This window comes from Tachysurus fulvidraco, chromosome 15 (genome assembly GCF_022655615.1).
Source record: "Tachysurus fulvidraco isolate hzauxx_2018 chromosome 15, HZAU_PFXX_2.0, whole genome shotgun sequence".
NCBI lineage: Eukaryota > Metazoa > Chordata > Actinopteri > Siluriformes > Bagridae > Tachysurus > Tachysurus fulvidraco.
The window spans coordinates 4,832,497-4,850,169 of NC_062532.1; the positions used below are offsets into that span (position 1 = coordinate 4,832,497).

At 38.0% G+C, this 17,673-nt stretch overlaps 3 gene segments (V, D, J or C); all 3 read right to left on the reverse strand.

Moving 5' to 3' along the window:
- Nucleotides 1-1,500: 1,500 nt before the first annotated feature.
- On the reverse strand, nucleotides 1,501-2,772 carry LOC113640776. The segment is given in 2 exon segments: nucleotides 1,501-2,365; nucleotides 2,445-2,772. Coding segments are annotated over 2 exon segments (492 nt in total).
- Nucleotides 2,773-10,671: 7,899 nt separating this feature from the next.
- LOC125138860 lies at nucleotides 10,672-11,772 on the reverse strand. The segment is given in 3 exon segments: nucleotides 10,672-10,709; nucleotides 11,311-11,637; nucleotides 11,727-11,772. Coding segments are annotated over 3 exon segments (411 nt in total).
- Nucleotides 11,773-13,944: 2,172 nt separating this feature from the next.
- Nucleotides 13,945-14,525, reverse strand: LOC125138668. The segment is given in 2 exon segments: nucleotides 13,945-14,332; nucleotides 14,420-14,525. Coding segments are annotated over 2 exon segments (429 nt in total).
- Between the last annotated feature and the right edge of the window lie 3,148 nt (nucleotides 14,526-17,673).

A 17,673-nucleotide genomic window follows, 5' to 3' on the forward strand; every position in this document is an offset into this window, starting at 1 on the left:
ATAGCTACTAAAGGTAAATCCAGAGGCTGTGCAGGTCAGTTTATGAGACTGATCAGGTTTGATGGTCACTGGATCAGACTCGATCAGTGTCTGACTGCAGGAATCTGAAATAGAAGAATATTCAATGGTAGGAATTAACATTAAAAATGAATTAATGAAAAATATTTTAAGTATGTAACAAATAATACTAACATTGAATGAAGATTGTTAGAGTAAAGTAACACAAAACTCTGCCTAGTCCCATCTCAAAGAATTAAAATGATTCCTGCTGCTGTAAATGAACACAAACTGCTGCTATGTTGTTGGGCTGAATGTTTCAGCATAAATGGTTCAAACACAGGATTTGGTTTGCATGACACACCCACTAGAGATATAAAAACATCCACAGAGGAACAGACGAGAGGAGAAAAAGCTTCCTGTAAATCTCTGGGTGTGTTTCATGCTGTCAGCTTCATCACTGCTCTTTACTCATTAGATCTCATGTCTTTTTTTGAAGCTGAATGTGCAGTAAAAGATGGTCTTGTTCACACAGACGGCTCTCACAAGGCATCAAACAACAGTTACTTGGTCCTGAATTGACAATAATCTCTAATTTCTGCTAAATGAAATGGAGACATAGAACTTATCTAAAACAAGTTCCAACAGAAGCATAAGAGCTCAGTGAAACATAGAGTAAGGAATTAAAGACATAGAGGCATGATGTACTAGGCAGGGTGATGGGATGCAGTAGCATGTGTGGACATCTTTTGTTCCTCTAAGACCTCTCTCTGTGTTGTGTATTGAATCAACGTTATTGGAGGAATTACTGTATTGTGAGTATATAACAGTGTGTTTGGAATGTAGGGATTCATTACTCAGTACATTACATTAATTGTCCATTTAGGTGAATAAGGACTGGGATGGACTCTGGAGCCTGCACTCTGACCCAATAAAACACTTCCTAATGATGACCGAGTGACTGAATACATTACCCTGATTATTGTCTCGTGATACTGAATGATTATATGATTAGTTACAGTATATATATCCTTACACCTCTAATTCCAGTAGTTTTGTTCTCTATTAATAAGAGCACAGACTTTTGTTCTCTTCTGGACTCCTGAACACATAAAACCTGCAGACGCAGACGGGGAAAATGAGCTGCAGTTTATTTCAGAGTCATTTAAAGAACCGGAATATGAACATGTCTGAATCTGAACTTCGGGTGAGCAAGAGGATGTTTTTATAACAGAGTGAATTTGCATAAACACACTTCAGCTGTTAGATGTTAGCGAGTAAGTGAACGAAAGTGAAAGTGAAACGTACGAGACAAAATTCCTCCTAACTCCTCCACCTGTTTACTCCTCCCTCAACCTCCGTGCACATCTTCCGTTAGCTCAAGTCGTCTGATCTCCAAGGTAAATAATCCACTTTTTAGTAAAACCAGTTTACTTTTTTTTTTAGCATTCTCTTTTATTACTGTATGTTTTATACAATATTTGTCATTTATAAATACAGGTACTGTACATTTTTCATATTCAAAACACAAAGAAAACAACTAGAGTGAAATTTTGCGAGCTGGAACGGATTAATGGGATTTCAATTAATTTAAATGGGGAAAATTGTTTTGAGATACCAGCAAATTGAGATATGAGCAAGGTCACAGAACAAATTAAACTCATATCTTGAGGTATTACTGTATATTGAACTTTTTATGTTAATGTTATGGAACTTTTGTAAAATGTATGTATTCAGTAATCACTAATTAAAGTCTGACATTTTTCTGTAAATTTTATTTATTTCCTTTTTGGTTCCTCTGTAAGAATATGACTATAAGAGACAGTCTTGGTGTTCATTGTGTCACAGAAATATATAGAAATTGTGGAGTATTTAGATCTGACTGGGGATATGAGAATATGTTGTACTTTAAACCTACGATGTTACAGTAAATTTGTTGAGCTGTAGCGCCACCTGTAGGTCTTGTGAACGTGCCCCGTATATTGAAAGCACTTTTTTCTTTCACCACATCTGGGGGAGGATTTTGGACGATTGATTAACATGTTTGTGCCACTGTGGTTTCTAGAACAGTAATAAACTACAGAATCCTGGGCACTCAAACCGCTCAGCTGCAGATATACCATGTTTTTGGAGTTGTCTCTGGTAATTTCCAAACGTCTTTCAATGTCTTTGGTGTATATTGTTTTACTGGCATCAGACCAGATAACCCCAATCCATTTCAGAGCTTTTCCAGCTTGTTGTCTGATGCAATGCATGCCATAGCCACCAAAGTTAAACCCAGATCCTTTACAGGAAAGACTCAGAGTTTCTCCAGGTTTTTTCACCACTGAAACAATGGGAATAGACTCAAGACTCTGATACTGAATACCTGATACAGAAGAAATAAAACATTAGTGTATTTTAAAATAAACAATAAAATATATTTGGGATTCTGCATGATAACTCACCTATGAGGCTGATTAGTAGCAGGAATAAGGAGAGTGGGATCTTCATGGTGAGTGTTGATGAGACTCGATCGCTCTACTTAACTCAGCTGCACATAAATACAGCATGGACACACAGCAGTCTGGATTTGCATCATGACGTCATGATAGAAAACATGTGGGAGTCATGAGGATGTAACAGAGAGGAACAGCAACTAATCCTTCAACCTACATTATCATAAGGTCTTGTTAGTGATATGATTATTACAGTGTGTATCATGTGCAGTAACATTAAATATTTTGTATTATCTTTTAAAATCTATATTACAATTATTTAAAAAAATAACTAACTTTAATCTCTTTGTTCTCATTTGTGGATTATTTATTTGCTTGTTTTACATTTTGTTAGACTCCTATAGATCAGTGTTGTGTCTTGTGTCCTGTTATTGTGAACACTGAATGAGGAGTTTTTGTACAGGGACGTTGTTTATTCCTCTCACTGTGTGAAACGAGCGCAGTAATACACAGCTGTGTCTTCAGTCTGCATGTTCTTTCCTCCAATTGTTATTGTGTTAGTAGAAGTGTCTCTGGAGATGCTGAACTTATTTTTCAGTTTCTCACTGTAACCTGTATCCCCACCACTGCCGATGTATCCAATCCACTCCAGACCTTTTCCTGCAGGTTGTCGAATCCAATGTGTATTATAGCTTGTAACTGAATATGAAACCTTGCACTGGATGGAGAGACTCTGGCCTGGCTGGACTGTCATGGAAGCAGGCTGAGTCAGTTCCTCACCATGCACATCTGTGGAGGAAAACACATGGTGATATCTCACACAATATATGCTGCACCTTTATTCTTCATCTAGTAAATGAATGAATTTGATAAAGCACTCACAAGAAGCAGCTGCCAACAGGAGCAGTAGAGATGTAGAGAACATGGTGTGTGTTGTTTGGACTGGAGTCTTCTCTGTTCTCCAAAGTTTAACAGACACCATCACATCATATAAATAGAGTGAGATCCAGCTCTGACACTTGGATTTGTTTATCTGCTGATGATGGGAGGAGAATGTATCTGAAATGTATTTAAAGAAGGATGTGTGGGTTTATAAACTCTTTCTCTTTGAACTCTTTTTCATGCTTACGATTGATTTAAAATTATGATTTACATCATTAAACTGCCCCATGAACATAAAGAATGATTGAAGTTTGTATTTCTGAACTGTGTGTATTTACAAATGATAAGTAGTTTATGCTAATAAGCATGTTATACAAAACATAAAACACTTGTGTGTGATGTTATACAGTCATGTTAAATAGAAAGTACACACTATTGAATTCTATGGTAATTCAAATTCTTGAGAAATGATTTTATAATCCTTTCCAGATTGAGAGACAGATTCTCTAAGATAACTGCTGATGTCTTTCATTCTTGATGACATTTTAACACACACCTGAATGCTCCAGCAAAGCAAACTGACAAAACTTCAGTTTTTATAGAGATATTATAAGTCACATTTGCTAGCGAACAATGAATCACTTGCATTATATTAGCATCACCTGGCTGCTACTTACCCTCTTAATTCCTGTGGAAGCAGTGAGGGTGTACTTAGTATTCTACATATTAGCTGCATTTATGTTAAATAAACAATGACATGATGTTATATGTCATGTGTTCTTGTTCATCTGAGGTTTTAATACCTAATTTGAGGACCTGCTAAAGACTGGATGAATTTGTATTATATCTAAATAGTTAAACCAGGAATTCAAGAGGGTGCACTTTCTTTTTGACATGAGTGGAAATATATTGAGAAGTGAATTAATAATCTTTAATTAAAATTAATAATCTGCAAGCACGCTTGTGAATGCTTAATTTCGGCTGCTGCATGTATTCGGGATGTAAAGCACTGTTTTGAGAAGATTTGAATTCGAGTTTACCCTGCCATCCACACGACATCTCAGCTGATTCACCTCAAGAGTGATTTGTTCATTATTTTCTCCTATGTGATTCGTTTGATTGATTCATCGTGATAATGCTACGGAAAGAGGCAATTATAGTACATCTGTCGAGTTAATTGCAACGCACGCTACGTCCAGACAACGTATTTCCATTCATCATTCTACAGACTGGTATTTCCTATTTGTTCTTTTGGGATATCGTGGTTTGATGGACGGTACAGTTAAAACTTTAAGTCGAGCGGTTGGTGTGTGAAATTGTAAATGCTCATTGAGAACTGTTGTTTTGAGTGTATTTGTGTTCAAAAGGTCAATTTATGTGTTGAGATTTAATTCTGAAGTTCTAAATGAATTTTGAATTTTAAGGAAAACAAGAGTTTTCTTTGAAGAAAAAAGGGATTTTCTTTTCTAAAGTATTATATACTGAATATATTGAAAGTGATTGTGTTTGACAGTACATAGAAATCCACGCAATACATTTATGTAACTTTTCTGTTTATTTTTCTTTGATGTTTTCATTATATTGAGTATTGAGACTAATTATTGTTTAAGGAATTTATATATAGAAAATAAACAAGGTTTATATTTCTTTATACTTACCTGAAGTGTAACCTTTAAGTGAAGTCTGTCAGGGAGTAAGGGCGTCTCACCTACCTTAATAGACTTGGGGAGGGAGGAGTATGTGAACTTTTTCATATATAATTCTGTCTCACATACAGTTTTACTTCAGAAGGCTTTCTTTGTGACGTTAAACTAACTGGAGCCTACCCTTGTCAGTCTGTAGGGTCATTCACCCATAAGGTAGGAAACAACATACGAAATCCGTCGTGTACAGAGACTAAAACAGAGACACTGTAAACATTTTGGTTCTTTCACCTCCATGAATCTGAAAATGTGGGTTTTTCATGTGTCTATAGTAAGTCTGTGTTTTTGTACTGATGTCTAAGGGGAAGTATCACTGTGTGTCACGGGCGCAGTAATAAACTGCCGTGTCTTCTGTCCTCATGCTGTTCATCTGCAGATACACCTGCTTCTTACTGTCGTCTCTGGAGATGGTGAAGCGGCCCTTAACAGCGCTGGAGTAATATATGCTACTACTGTAGATGCTTGCAACAAATTCCAGTCCTTTTCCAGGCGCCTGTCTATTCCAAGCCATCCGGTAGCTACCAAATTCAAATCCAGAGGCTGTGCAGGTCAGTTTATGAGACTGATCAGGTTTGATGATCACTGGATCAGCAGTCTGACTGCAGGAATCTGAAATAGAAGAATATTCAAATGTAGAAATTAACATTTTATAAATGTTAATAAATGAAAAATATTTTAATCAATTAACAAAAAATACTTACATTGAATGAAGATTACTAGAGTAAAGTAACACAAAACTCTGCCTAGTCCCATCTCAAAGAATTAAAATGATTCCTGCTGCTGTAAATGAACACAAACTGCTGCTATGTTGTTGGGCTGAATGTTTCAGCATAAATGGTTCAAACACAGGATTTGGTTTGCATGACACACCCACTAGAGATATAAAAACATAAAAACAGAGGAACAGACGAGAGGAAAAAACTATTTCTGTAAGTTTCACATTGTCAGGTCACTAACTGTTCTGTTTGTAGTATTAGTTACCGCTCCCTCACACTCCTGCTGCTTGTGTTTAATTAAAATTTTTCTTGCACTGAGATTGACAAACTTTCCTGATCCGACTCATTCAGCATTTATTATTTAAATCATCTATAAATGTGTCTAGTGAGTTAAATGAAGCTGGAGAACGATTAGATTGTTTAACCCTCTGGGGTCGACAGGCACGCCGGCGCGTTTTTGGCGCTTTTTTCCTCTTCAACGTGAAATCCACTTAAAATACTCCGTCATTCATAATCATACACACACATGTAATACATCATTCGAAACTGTGAAGTGTCTACTTTTATTTGACTGCCTTCATAATAACAACAAAACGCTGTGCTTTTGGCAAATAAAGAAAATAACCAGGGTGTGCATTCAGACATCTGTCTCCTTGACCATCTTACTGAAACACGTTACAAACATGAACTGATAACTCCGCCAATACTTATCACACGAACATGATACATATGTCTAATGAAAGCCTGAAATGTCTACTTTTAAATGAGGTAATTAAAATCGAAAGCAAATATTGTCTTGATACAACACATGGTACAACATCATGATACAACACATGATGCTGGAGCCCAATCCAGAAGCTTGCCTGCAGGGATAAAGGTGAACAAACAGCTCATTCAGATGCCTCTGAAAGATGGTAACATAACAGTGATGGTGGAAAACACCACACATGAAGAGGTGACCCTTACTGCACGACAGTACTAGTACTACAGTGGATGCCATCCATCAGCTGGAATTGAAATCACCGTCTCCAACTGAACCTCAACTTCAGCAATCACCACCTGACAATAAACCAACTCCAGAGATTCAGACCAAGGTAGTGGAGAGCAGAGGATGGGACCCTCCAGTGGACCTCAGTCATTTACCTGGGGAATAACAGGAACATGCAAGACAGCTATTGAGAGAAAATAGTATTTGCAAAGGAGGACTGGGACACAGGATGTATTCAGGACCTTAGAATGGATATTTGGTTAAAAGACGACATCCTTGTCCAAAAGACATATAATGCAATCCCATGACCTTTGTATCAAGAGGTAAAGACTCACATACAGAACTTGTTGAGTCAGGGGTGGATCCAAAAGTCAACAACATCCTATTCCTCACCAGTTGTGTGCGTTGGAAAAAAAGATGGGAGCTTGCGACTATGTGTGGACTACAGGCTGCTCAATGAGAAGACACACCCTGATAAGCATCCCATCCAACGAATCCAAGAGATCCTAGAGAATCTGGGGGGAACTCCTGGTTCACGGTTCTGGACCAGGGTAAAGCCTATCATCAGGGCTTCATGAATGAAGACAATAGGCCATACACAGCATTCATAACACCTTGGGGGCTGTACGAGTGGGTACGGATCCCTTTCAGCCTCACACCCGCCGCCTTCCAGAGATATATGGAAGAGTGTCTGGGGGAGTTGAGGGATGAAATGTGTTCCCTATCTTGATGATGTGTTAGTCTTCAGCAAGGATTATGACTAGAATCTACAGAATTTGAGGGGAGTGCTACAATGACAGGAACAGTGTGGTATCAAGCTAAAGCCAAAGAAATGTGACTTTTTCAAGTGGGAAGTCTGCTATGTGGGCCGCATCATCTCTGAACATGGGTACAACATGAAACAAAGCAGGACATTCCCAGCACTGTTCGTGAGGTGAGGAAGCTCATGGTTTTTCATGGTTACTACAGATCATATATTACTGACTTCACCAGAATAGCCAAGCCTCTATATGACCTGTTGACAAAATCCAGTACATCCAAGATAAAACTACCAGGAAAGACAGGAAAAACTTCTTCGCAAGCACCTCCATCAGACCCAGTAGAGTGGACAGGGAGACATAAGGAAGTGCTGGAGAAATTGATCACAGAGTTGTCAAACCCACCAATTATGGCATACCCAGACTTGGAGAAGCCGTGGGTTATGGCTACTGTTTCACTTTGAAGTATAGACCAGGAGCGTCAAATCGAGATGCTGATTTTTTGTCACGAAGACCAGTGCCCATTGAAGTCACAATGAGAGAGTGTACTCAAGAATGTGAGCAAGAAATCTTGGGATCAATCGGGGAAGCTCTGAAAGCACAACGACAGGGAAAAGTTGACTGGATATCTGCAATCATCTGCAACATTGATGTCTTACCTGAGGAGCTGAATGGTGGATCAGAGATTAGTCGACACCTTACAGTACATCTCAAGATATCAGGAACTCTCAGTTCGGTGATCCAGTCATTAGCCGAGTAATGGAACTGAAAGGGAAACAACTCTAACTCAAACACAAGGACAAAATCAAAGAACCAGAAGCTGTCAGACGGCTCCTACAAGAATGGCATCACTTACAGATTGATGAGGAAGGTGTCTTGCAAAGGAAACTAATGACCAGAACTCATTTAGTTGTCTCAGAAAGTTTGAAAAGCATGATATACAAACGCTTGCATAAAGACATGGCTCACATGGGTGTTGATCGGATGGTGGCAGCAGCTCGTGTACATTTCTTCTGGCCAAGAATGAGAGAAGAGATGGAACATTATGTCACAAAAGTTTGTTGATGCCTAAGACAGAAGAAACCAAACCGGATTACCAGAACCGCAATTCAGATCACCGAGACAACAGCTCCATTTGAGATAATCTCGATTGATTACATGCACTTAGAGAAAAGTTGAGGAGGAGCAGAGTATATCCTCGTGGTCATAGACCATTTTTCAAAGTTTGCCCAGGCATATGCCACCAAAAACAAGTCTGGAAAGACAGCAGCCCGGAAATGTTTAAAGACTTTATCATGCGCTTTGATTTTTCTGCAAAAATCCACCATGACCAAGGGAGAGAATTCGAGAACAGCTTGTTCCAAAAGCTACAGAGTTACTGTGGGATTAGGCATTCATGTACAACTCCCTACTATCCCCAAGCTAACCCAGCAGAGAGGTTCAACAGGACATTGTTGGCAATGTTGAGGACCCTAGAGGAGACAGAGAAATCAAATTGGGCAGACCACATTAACAAAGTCGTCCATGCCTATAATTCTACAGTGCACAAGTCAACAGGATTTTCACAATTCTTTCTCCATTTTGGTCGAGAGCCAGTTCTTCCCATTGATCTGGTGTTACCCACAAAGCAAGTCACAAACACTCAGTCTCACATGGATTATGCTGTAAGATGGAAACGGTCTATGCAGGAATCCTATGAGATAGCAACCAAGAACATGAAGAAGGCCGCTGCAAGAGGGCAGAGGAATTATAACCGAAAGGCATGGAGTTCTGTCTTGGAGCCAGGTGATCATGTGCTGGTGCGGAACCTCTCAGAAAGAGGCGGCCCAAGGACATTGAGAGCCTACTGGGAGAAGCAAATGTACATGGTGAAAGAAAGGAGAGAAGTGGATAGCTCGGTGTATGTAGTAGATTCCTTGGCTGGAACTGGAAAGAAAAGAGTGCTGCATCGGAACCTTTTGTTACCTTGTCCGTACCTGGTTGATGAACAGAGAACAGCTGATGTTCATCGGGAAAGAAAAGGATGTCAGAGTAACAGGTCAAAACAGGTCACATGCTCATGGAAGAATACTCCCCTTGACAGCAACAAAAGTTCCAGCGACAAGGAGTTTGACTTGTGGGTTCCAACGCAGAGAACCGGAACACATCTGGATCCATGTGCAGTTGAGTTTCACAATAGAGAAGAGCGGAGAGAAGAGTGTAAAAGAAAAAAAAAAACACAGTGTATGCATGCAGATGTTGTTACATGAAAGTGTGTTCTGACCCTGAATCTGTGGCATAAAATAAAAGAATGAATGGGGCAAATAAATCTACAGAAAAATAAAACGGTGTGATTGTCTTTGTCCAAGGGGGCAACATCAGCAAGTGGTAACGTGTAAGTCAGAGACTGTAAACATTTTGGTGTTTTAACCTCCATGAATCTGAAAATGTGGGTTTGTGATGTGTCTGTAGTAAGTCTGTGTTTTTGTACTGATGTCTAAGGGGAAGTATCACTGTGTGTCACGGGTGCAGTAATAAATTGCAGTGTCTTCTGTCCTCATGTTGTTCATCTGTAGATACACCTGCTTCTTACTGTTGTCTCTGGAGATGGTGAAGCGGCCCTTAACAGCACTGGAGTAATTTATGTCACTACTGCCACTCGAGATATATGCAACCCATTCCAGCCCTTTTCCAGGCACCTGTCTGATCCAAGACATGTAATAGCCACTAATGTCTAATCCAGAGGCTGTGCAGGTCAGTTTATGAGACTGATCAGGTTTGATGATCACTGGATCAGACTCGATCAGTGTCTGACTGCAGGAATCTGAAATAGAAGAATATTCAAAGGTAGGAGTTAAAGTTAAAATAAAAAAAGTAAAAGGAAAAATTGTTAAAATATTCTTTTATATGTAAATAGTAAATAATACTAACATTGAATGAAGATTACTAGAGTAAAGTAACACAAAACTCTGCCTAGTCCCATCTCAAAGAATTAAAATGATTCCTGCTGCTGTAAATGAACACAAACTGCTGCTATGTTGTTGGGCTGAATGTTTCAGCATAAATGGTTCAAACACAGGATTTGGTTTGCATGACACACCCACTAGAGATATAAAAACATCCACAGAGGAACAGACGAGAGGAGAAAAAGCTTCCTGTAAAACTCCGGGTGTGTTTCAAGCTGTCAGCTTCATCACTGCTCTTTACTCATTAGATCTCATGTCTTTTTAGTCCATCACTGTGGATCACTGGAACATGCAGAAGAACGTAAAGTTTTCTGATCACTGATTATCACTGAACAACACAAACATGTCCAGTCCTTCATGATGTTGTCATTTTTTTAGCTAATCCTGGTTTTCTGATGATCTATTAATAAAAATCATTTGGTGAGATGATAAAACACTTTGTTTCTTTTTTCGTTTAATTTGTACATTACTAGAAATTCATCATCAAACTATACAATGTTCATATTTCACATTTAATTGCATGGGATTCTTATTAATTATTAGATATAGATTGAGGAGTTTTTGGATGATTTTTGTTCATTCAGGATGAAGAGTTAAAGCCTGAGTGCTGAGTGTGAATGGATGTTGTTCTTTATAATAAATGTCTTTTGCAGACACATTTCATTTCATCAAGTTAAAAAAAGAGACTATTATTCCTAAGTAAACTTTTATTTATTTCTTTTATTAATGCCAGTGTTGGTTTATGTGCTGTAATATATTTATTTATAAATGTTATATTTGTTTATAGTTGTAATATGGGGATTAGTTACTCAGAAAATGTAGTTTAATTAAAGAAGTGAATTGTGATGAGGTTTTTGTGCAGCACTGCAGCTTCTCGTGTCACTGTGTGGTTCACGAGCGCAGTAATACACAGCTGTGTCTTCAGTCTGCATGTTCTGTCCTGTCAATGTCACTGTGGTGCTCGACATGAAAAATGAAAACTCTCTGGAAACCTGAAACCTGCTTTTCAGTTTCTCACTGTAGTAAGTGTTACCATCACCACATATCTCTCCGATCCATTCCAGAGTTTTTCCTGTAGGTTGTCTTATCCAGTGTGTCCAGTAGCTGCTATCAGTTAATGAATATCCAGACACTTTACAGGTCAGAGTCAGTGACTGACCAGGAGTTAATACTGTGGATCCGGTCTGGATCAGCTCAACACTGTGAACACCTGTTAAAGAAAAATTATTTTAATGATGTAAAAGCAAAAATCTTTAAGGAACCAAAACTGTATTACATGTCAAATGTAAAAACACTTACAGTGTACGGCTGCCAGCAGCAGCAGCAGTAGGGATGTAGAGATCATGGTGTGTGTTGGAGCAGAAGAAGTAAAAGCTCTTGGTCTTTGTTGCTTAAATATATAACAGAGAAGGACATTTGCATAGAGACACTCCTTATCTTAGGGTCAACATGGTATGGATTCTTATATATACAGTACATTAATAAAAATGAGAAAACATCTTTAAACATGTCTGTATTTTTTAGAGATTTCTATCACTGTAGCTTGAGCTTATGTTTGAACCAATAAGAAGCTTAAGGCAGTTGTTTGAGTAAATTTATACACTATCAGTTTTTTTCAGGTAAGTTTATAATAAGAAAACTCACAGAAATTAGTATTCATTTAGAACAGGAAACTTTATTTCTATTCATTTATCATTCTGTTTAATTTAGAACCTTACATTATAACAGCATTATAAAATACATCTTGTCATGTTACTGAGAAACCTCACAACCACAGGAGGATGTAGTTACATAAATTATAGTGTTTTTATTTGTCCAACCTGTGTTTAACAACCTAAATAACTAATCACACATTATGGAAAGAGTGAAAAAGAAGAGAAAATGTAGATATTTGTCTGATAATGACTGATACTGAATGAGTCTCATACAGAATGCAGTTTGTGGATTCACTTTTTTTCACTTTATTTGTTGAGCTCTGCTGCCTCCTTCAGTTGTTTCAGTAATGTAAGCTCAGACTACAAGTCTGTGTTTTTGTACTGATGTCTAAGGGGAAGTATCACTGTGGTTCACGGTTGCAGTAATAAACTGCAGTGTCTTCTGTCCTCATGCTGTTCATCTGCAGATACACCTTCTTCTTACTGTCGTCTCTGGAGATGGTGAATCGGCCCTTAACAGCCCTGGAGTCATATATGCGACTGCCGTGGATCGTTGCAAGAAATTCCAGTCCTTTCCCAGGCGTCTGTCTGATCCAAGCCATGTAATAGCTACTAAAGGTAAATCCAGATCCTGTGCAGGTCAGTTTATGAGACTGATCAGGTTTGATGGTCACTGGATCAGACTCGATCATTGTCTGACTGCAGGAATCTGAAATAGAAGAATATTCAACGGTAGAAGTTAATGTTAAAGAAATATATATATAAAAATATATATATATATATATATATATATATATATATATATATATATATATATATATATATATAATACTTACATTGAATGCAGATTGCTAGAGTAAAGTAACACAAAACTCTGCCTAGTCCCATCTCAAAGAATTAAAATGATTCCTGCTGCTGTAAATGAACACAAACTGCTGCTATGTTGTTGGGCTGAATGTTTCAGCATAAATGGTTCAAACACAGGATTTGGTTTGCATGACACACCCACTAGAGATATAAAAACATCCACAGAGGAACAGATGAGAGGAATAAACTATTTCTGTAAGTTTCACATTGTCAGGTCACTAACTGTTCTGTTTGTAGTATTAGTTAACGCTCCCTAACACTCCTGCTGCTTGGGTTTGAATTTTATTTGCACTGTGATACACATAAATGCATAAAAATAAGTGAGTCAAACTGTAGAATTCCTAAAATACACAGAAAATTGTTGTTAAATATGAATCATTTTTGCAGAATCCAAAAAAATCAATCATCCGTCCAATGAGTTAAATTGGGACTGGGATGACTGGGATGGGAGACTGGGTTGTGTGTTGCAGTGTGTATTGTGACTGGGATCTGTGTAATACAGTGTATATTGGGACTGAGATGTGTGTATTACAGTGTGTATTGTGACTGTGATGTTTGTATTACAGTGTGTAGTCAGACTGTGATGTGTGTATTACAGTGTGTATTGTGATAGTGATGTGTGTATTACAGTGTGTATTGTGATAGTGATGTGTGTATTACAGTGTGTATTGGGACTGTGATGTGTGTATTACAGTGTGTATTGGGACTGTGATGTGTGTATTACAGTGTGTATTGGGACTGTGATGTGTGTATTACAGTGTGTATTGGGACTGTGATGTGTGTATTACAGTGTGTATTGGGAATGGGATGTCACACAGCATGCTGACAGAGCTGCCATTTCTACCTGTGGCTTTTTCAAGTGTTTCCAGGATCATAGAAACATGATTTATCTAGATTTTCATTCCTGATAATTAGTTTAGGCCCAGGAACATTTATAGATAATTGGAGCAGTAAATAGATACAAACTCTGTTCATCTGTGTTACAATTATAAGTTGAGCAACTTCAGTTAGTTCAGTTACAATGTGTGTCTGGTTTTAGTACAGCTGCTTCCTCAGCTCCAGTCACTGTGGCTTGTCGGGCGCAGTAATAAACCGCAGTGTCCTCTGTCCTCAGACTCTTGGCCTCTAAGTACTGTGTGCTTGCTGAGACGTCTTCTGTTAAAGTGAGCTGGTTCTTCACAGACTCTGCATATATTGCTGCATTATTGCCTGTACTCATCCTGCCAAGCCATTCCAGAGCTTTCCCTGGTTTCTGTCTGATCCAGTGTATGTTGTAGCTCGTCATTGAATATCCGTTTATCTTACAGGAGATCTTCACAGTTTCTCCAGGTCTCTTTACCACAGCAGGAGACTGGTCCAGTCTGATCTCATCACTGCTGACACCTAGCAGATAAAACATAACAAAGATCATCATCAACACAGTCAAGATATTCTGAGGGAATAAATAAACAGTACAGAAGTCTCAGGTACCTTTGGTTAACATCATAACAAAGATGTAGTACTGAGTGACCCTCAGCCCCATCATCATGCTCTTTGATTCAGTCGTGTGACACAAACGTCTGGTGAGCAAAAGGCTGGTTTTTTTTTATAACAGGGTGAATTTGCATAAACACACTTCAGCTGTTAGATTTCATAGTTTCATGAATCCTTCTCAAAAACAAGCAGCTGCTGCCCCCTACAGGTGCAGATACAGAAGATTATAATGTTCTGTGTGTCATTAAAAAAAAAACTTTCACATGGACTTTTTTTTAATCAGCATGGTTTAAAAGAGAGAACACACTCAGTTACAGTATCAGCAGTAACATAGTAAATCATTTGGTTTAACCAAATCCATTAATAGGGAATTTAATATTAATTTTTTTTCCAAGATTTGTGAACATCTACTTCCATAGTTCTCAATCTGTTAATTTAACTCACTTAATTTATATAACAAATTTAACAATGTATATTTTCTCAAAGCAGCTTTAAAAAAGGAAAGAAAAATACAATAAAAATTTTAAAGTTTAAATTTTATAATTTTTTTTGTAACAGACTGTGATCTTTTCATGTGTCTATAGTAAGTCTGTGTTTTTGTACTGATGTCTAAGGGGAAGTATCACTGTGTGTCACGGGCACAGTAATAAACTGCAGTGTCTTCTGTCCTCATGTTGTTCATCTGTAGATACACCTGCATCTTACTGTTGTCTCTGGAGATGGTGAAGCGGCCCTTAACAGCACTGGAGTAATATATGCTACTACTGCCACTTGAGATATATGCAACCCATTCCAGCCCTTTTCCAGGCACCTGTCTGATCCAATGCATGCTGTAGCTGCTAAAGGTAAATCCAGAGGCTGTGCAGGTCAGTTTATGAGACTGATCAAGTTTGATGATCACTGGATCAGACTCGATCAGTGTCTGACTGCAGGAATCTGAAATAGAAGAATATTCAAAGGTAGGAATTAATGTTAAAAAATATTTTTTTAATTATGTAATAAATAATACTAACATTGAATGAAGATTGCTAGAGTAAAGTAACACAAAACTCTGCCTAGTCCCATCTCAAAGAATTAAAATGATTCCTGCTGCTGTAAATGAACACAAACTGCTGCTATGTTGTTGGGCTGAATGTTTCAGCATAAATGGTTCAAACACAGGATTTGGTTTGCATGACACACCCACTAGAGATATAAAAACATCATGTGTTTCAGACAAAACATTGCTGTGTTGAGTGCAGCTCTGCAGCTGTTAATCACACTCACACCCCGTTTCATCTCCATATCAATTTAATGTGGAAAATAATTCAGCTGTTTGTTATTATTAATAATGATATGAACGTGTTGTGATGTAATTAACTCTTTCCTTAACTACCTTGAACATTCTAAACAAACCGTGTAACCGAACATGATGTTAATTCTGGTATAGGCTGAAACCCTCTAGATTAGGGGTGTCAATCTCATTTTAGTCTGGGGGCCGCATACAGCTTAATCTGATCTCAAGTGGGGCCAGACCAGTAAACTCATAGCAAAATTACGTAGAACTAAGAATAAGTCCACTTTTGTCTTTGTATTAGTGCAACAAGTAAGAACAAGTAAATTATGAAAATGTTTATATTAAATGAATTGTCCTTTGACAATAATATATTATGAACAACCTAAGTATTATGTGCAATTTCAACAACACTTTTACCCAGTTTAACATTTATTTAAGTGCATTATGCATAAAAACTGAACACAGTTATTGTACAATGGCACAAAACATTTAGTCACAGGTTTGTGGAACTTAAAAACACTGTCCTGCATGTTAACATAAATCAAACTTCAAAATACAGAAATTGTTTAAAATCCAATTTCCAATTCCTGGAAGCAATTCTAAATACATGAATTGACTCCACACACATAAAATCTCAAGTGGCAGCTGTTTTAAAAAGAAAATCTTTGTCATCTTTTATTCTGCACAAGTGCATCAATATCAGGCATTATGTCCTGAGTAGCAGCCAGAATCCCATTTTAGTGCTTATGTGTGAGCTTTGAGTTCAGCTTCTTTTATTAACATTCATTAGTGAAAAAACTTGCTCACAAAGGTAGGTAGTCCCAAACATGCACAACATTTTTGCATCCAGTGCTTTTAATTTAGGATAGCTTGGCAGGAGATACTGATAAAATGTGTCCAAGCCCACAGAGGCAAATTTATCCTTCAATTTTACATAACACTGCAAATCAATTATTTCATGTTGCATGTCAACGGGCACACCAGAAGCTCTGACTGTGAATGCTGAGCGAAAAACTGCGAATTCTGTCTCGAGTTTGCTAAAGACCTGAAATCAGTTCTCAAACTCCCTCAGCAACCCTGAAAGCTTGTATTTGTACTGTCTCACGTCAGGATTAACACTTGCTGTGCACACATCTCTTAGACAGGGAAAATGAGCAGGGTCACCGCTTGCTATCCGTGTCTCCCATAACGTGAGCTTTAACTTGAATGCACGTATGCTGTCATAACACGGTTACAACATTTTGCATCCTTGCAATAATTTGATCAGATTATTCAAGTGCTCTGTAATATCAACTATGAAATTTTTAATGAACTCCCCCTCACAGTATGGTTTTCATGCTAATGTGATTTCGCTAGCAATTAGGTAGCTGGATTTCACTGCAGCATCACTGGCCTCTCGACTCCAGGTGAAAACAGATTGCTGTTTCCTCAGACCCACCAGCATTTCATTTACATTCTGTCTTCTTAGTTCTCTGTACAAGCTGCTGTCTTCTGTAAATTGCCCCTCAGTGTGAATGAGTGTGTGAATGTGTAACATGACCAGAATGTACGCTCAGTGTTCCTGGGATGGACTCTGGAGCCTGCACTCTGACCCAATAAAACACTTCCTAATGATGACCGAGTGACTGAATACATTACCCTGATTATTGTCTCGTGATACTGAATGATTATATGATTAGTTACAGTATATATATCCTTACACCTCTAATTCCAGTAGTTTTGTTCTCTATTAATAAGAGCACAGACATTTGTTCTCTTCTGGACTCCTGAACACATAAAACCTGCAGACGCAGACGGGGAAAATGAGCTGCAGTTTATTTACAGAGTCATTTAAAGAGCCGGAATATGAACATGTCTGAATCTGAACTTCGGGTGAACAAGAGGATGTTTTTGTATTATAACAGGGTGAATTTGCATAAACACACTTCAGCTGTTAGATTTCATAGTTTCATGAATCCTTCTTGAAAACAAGCAG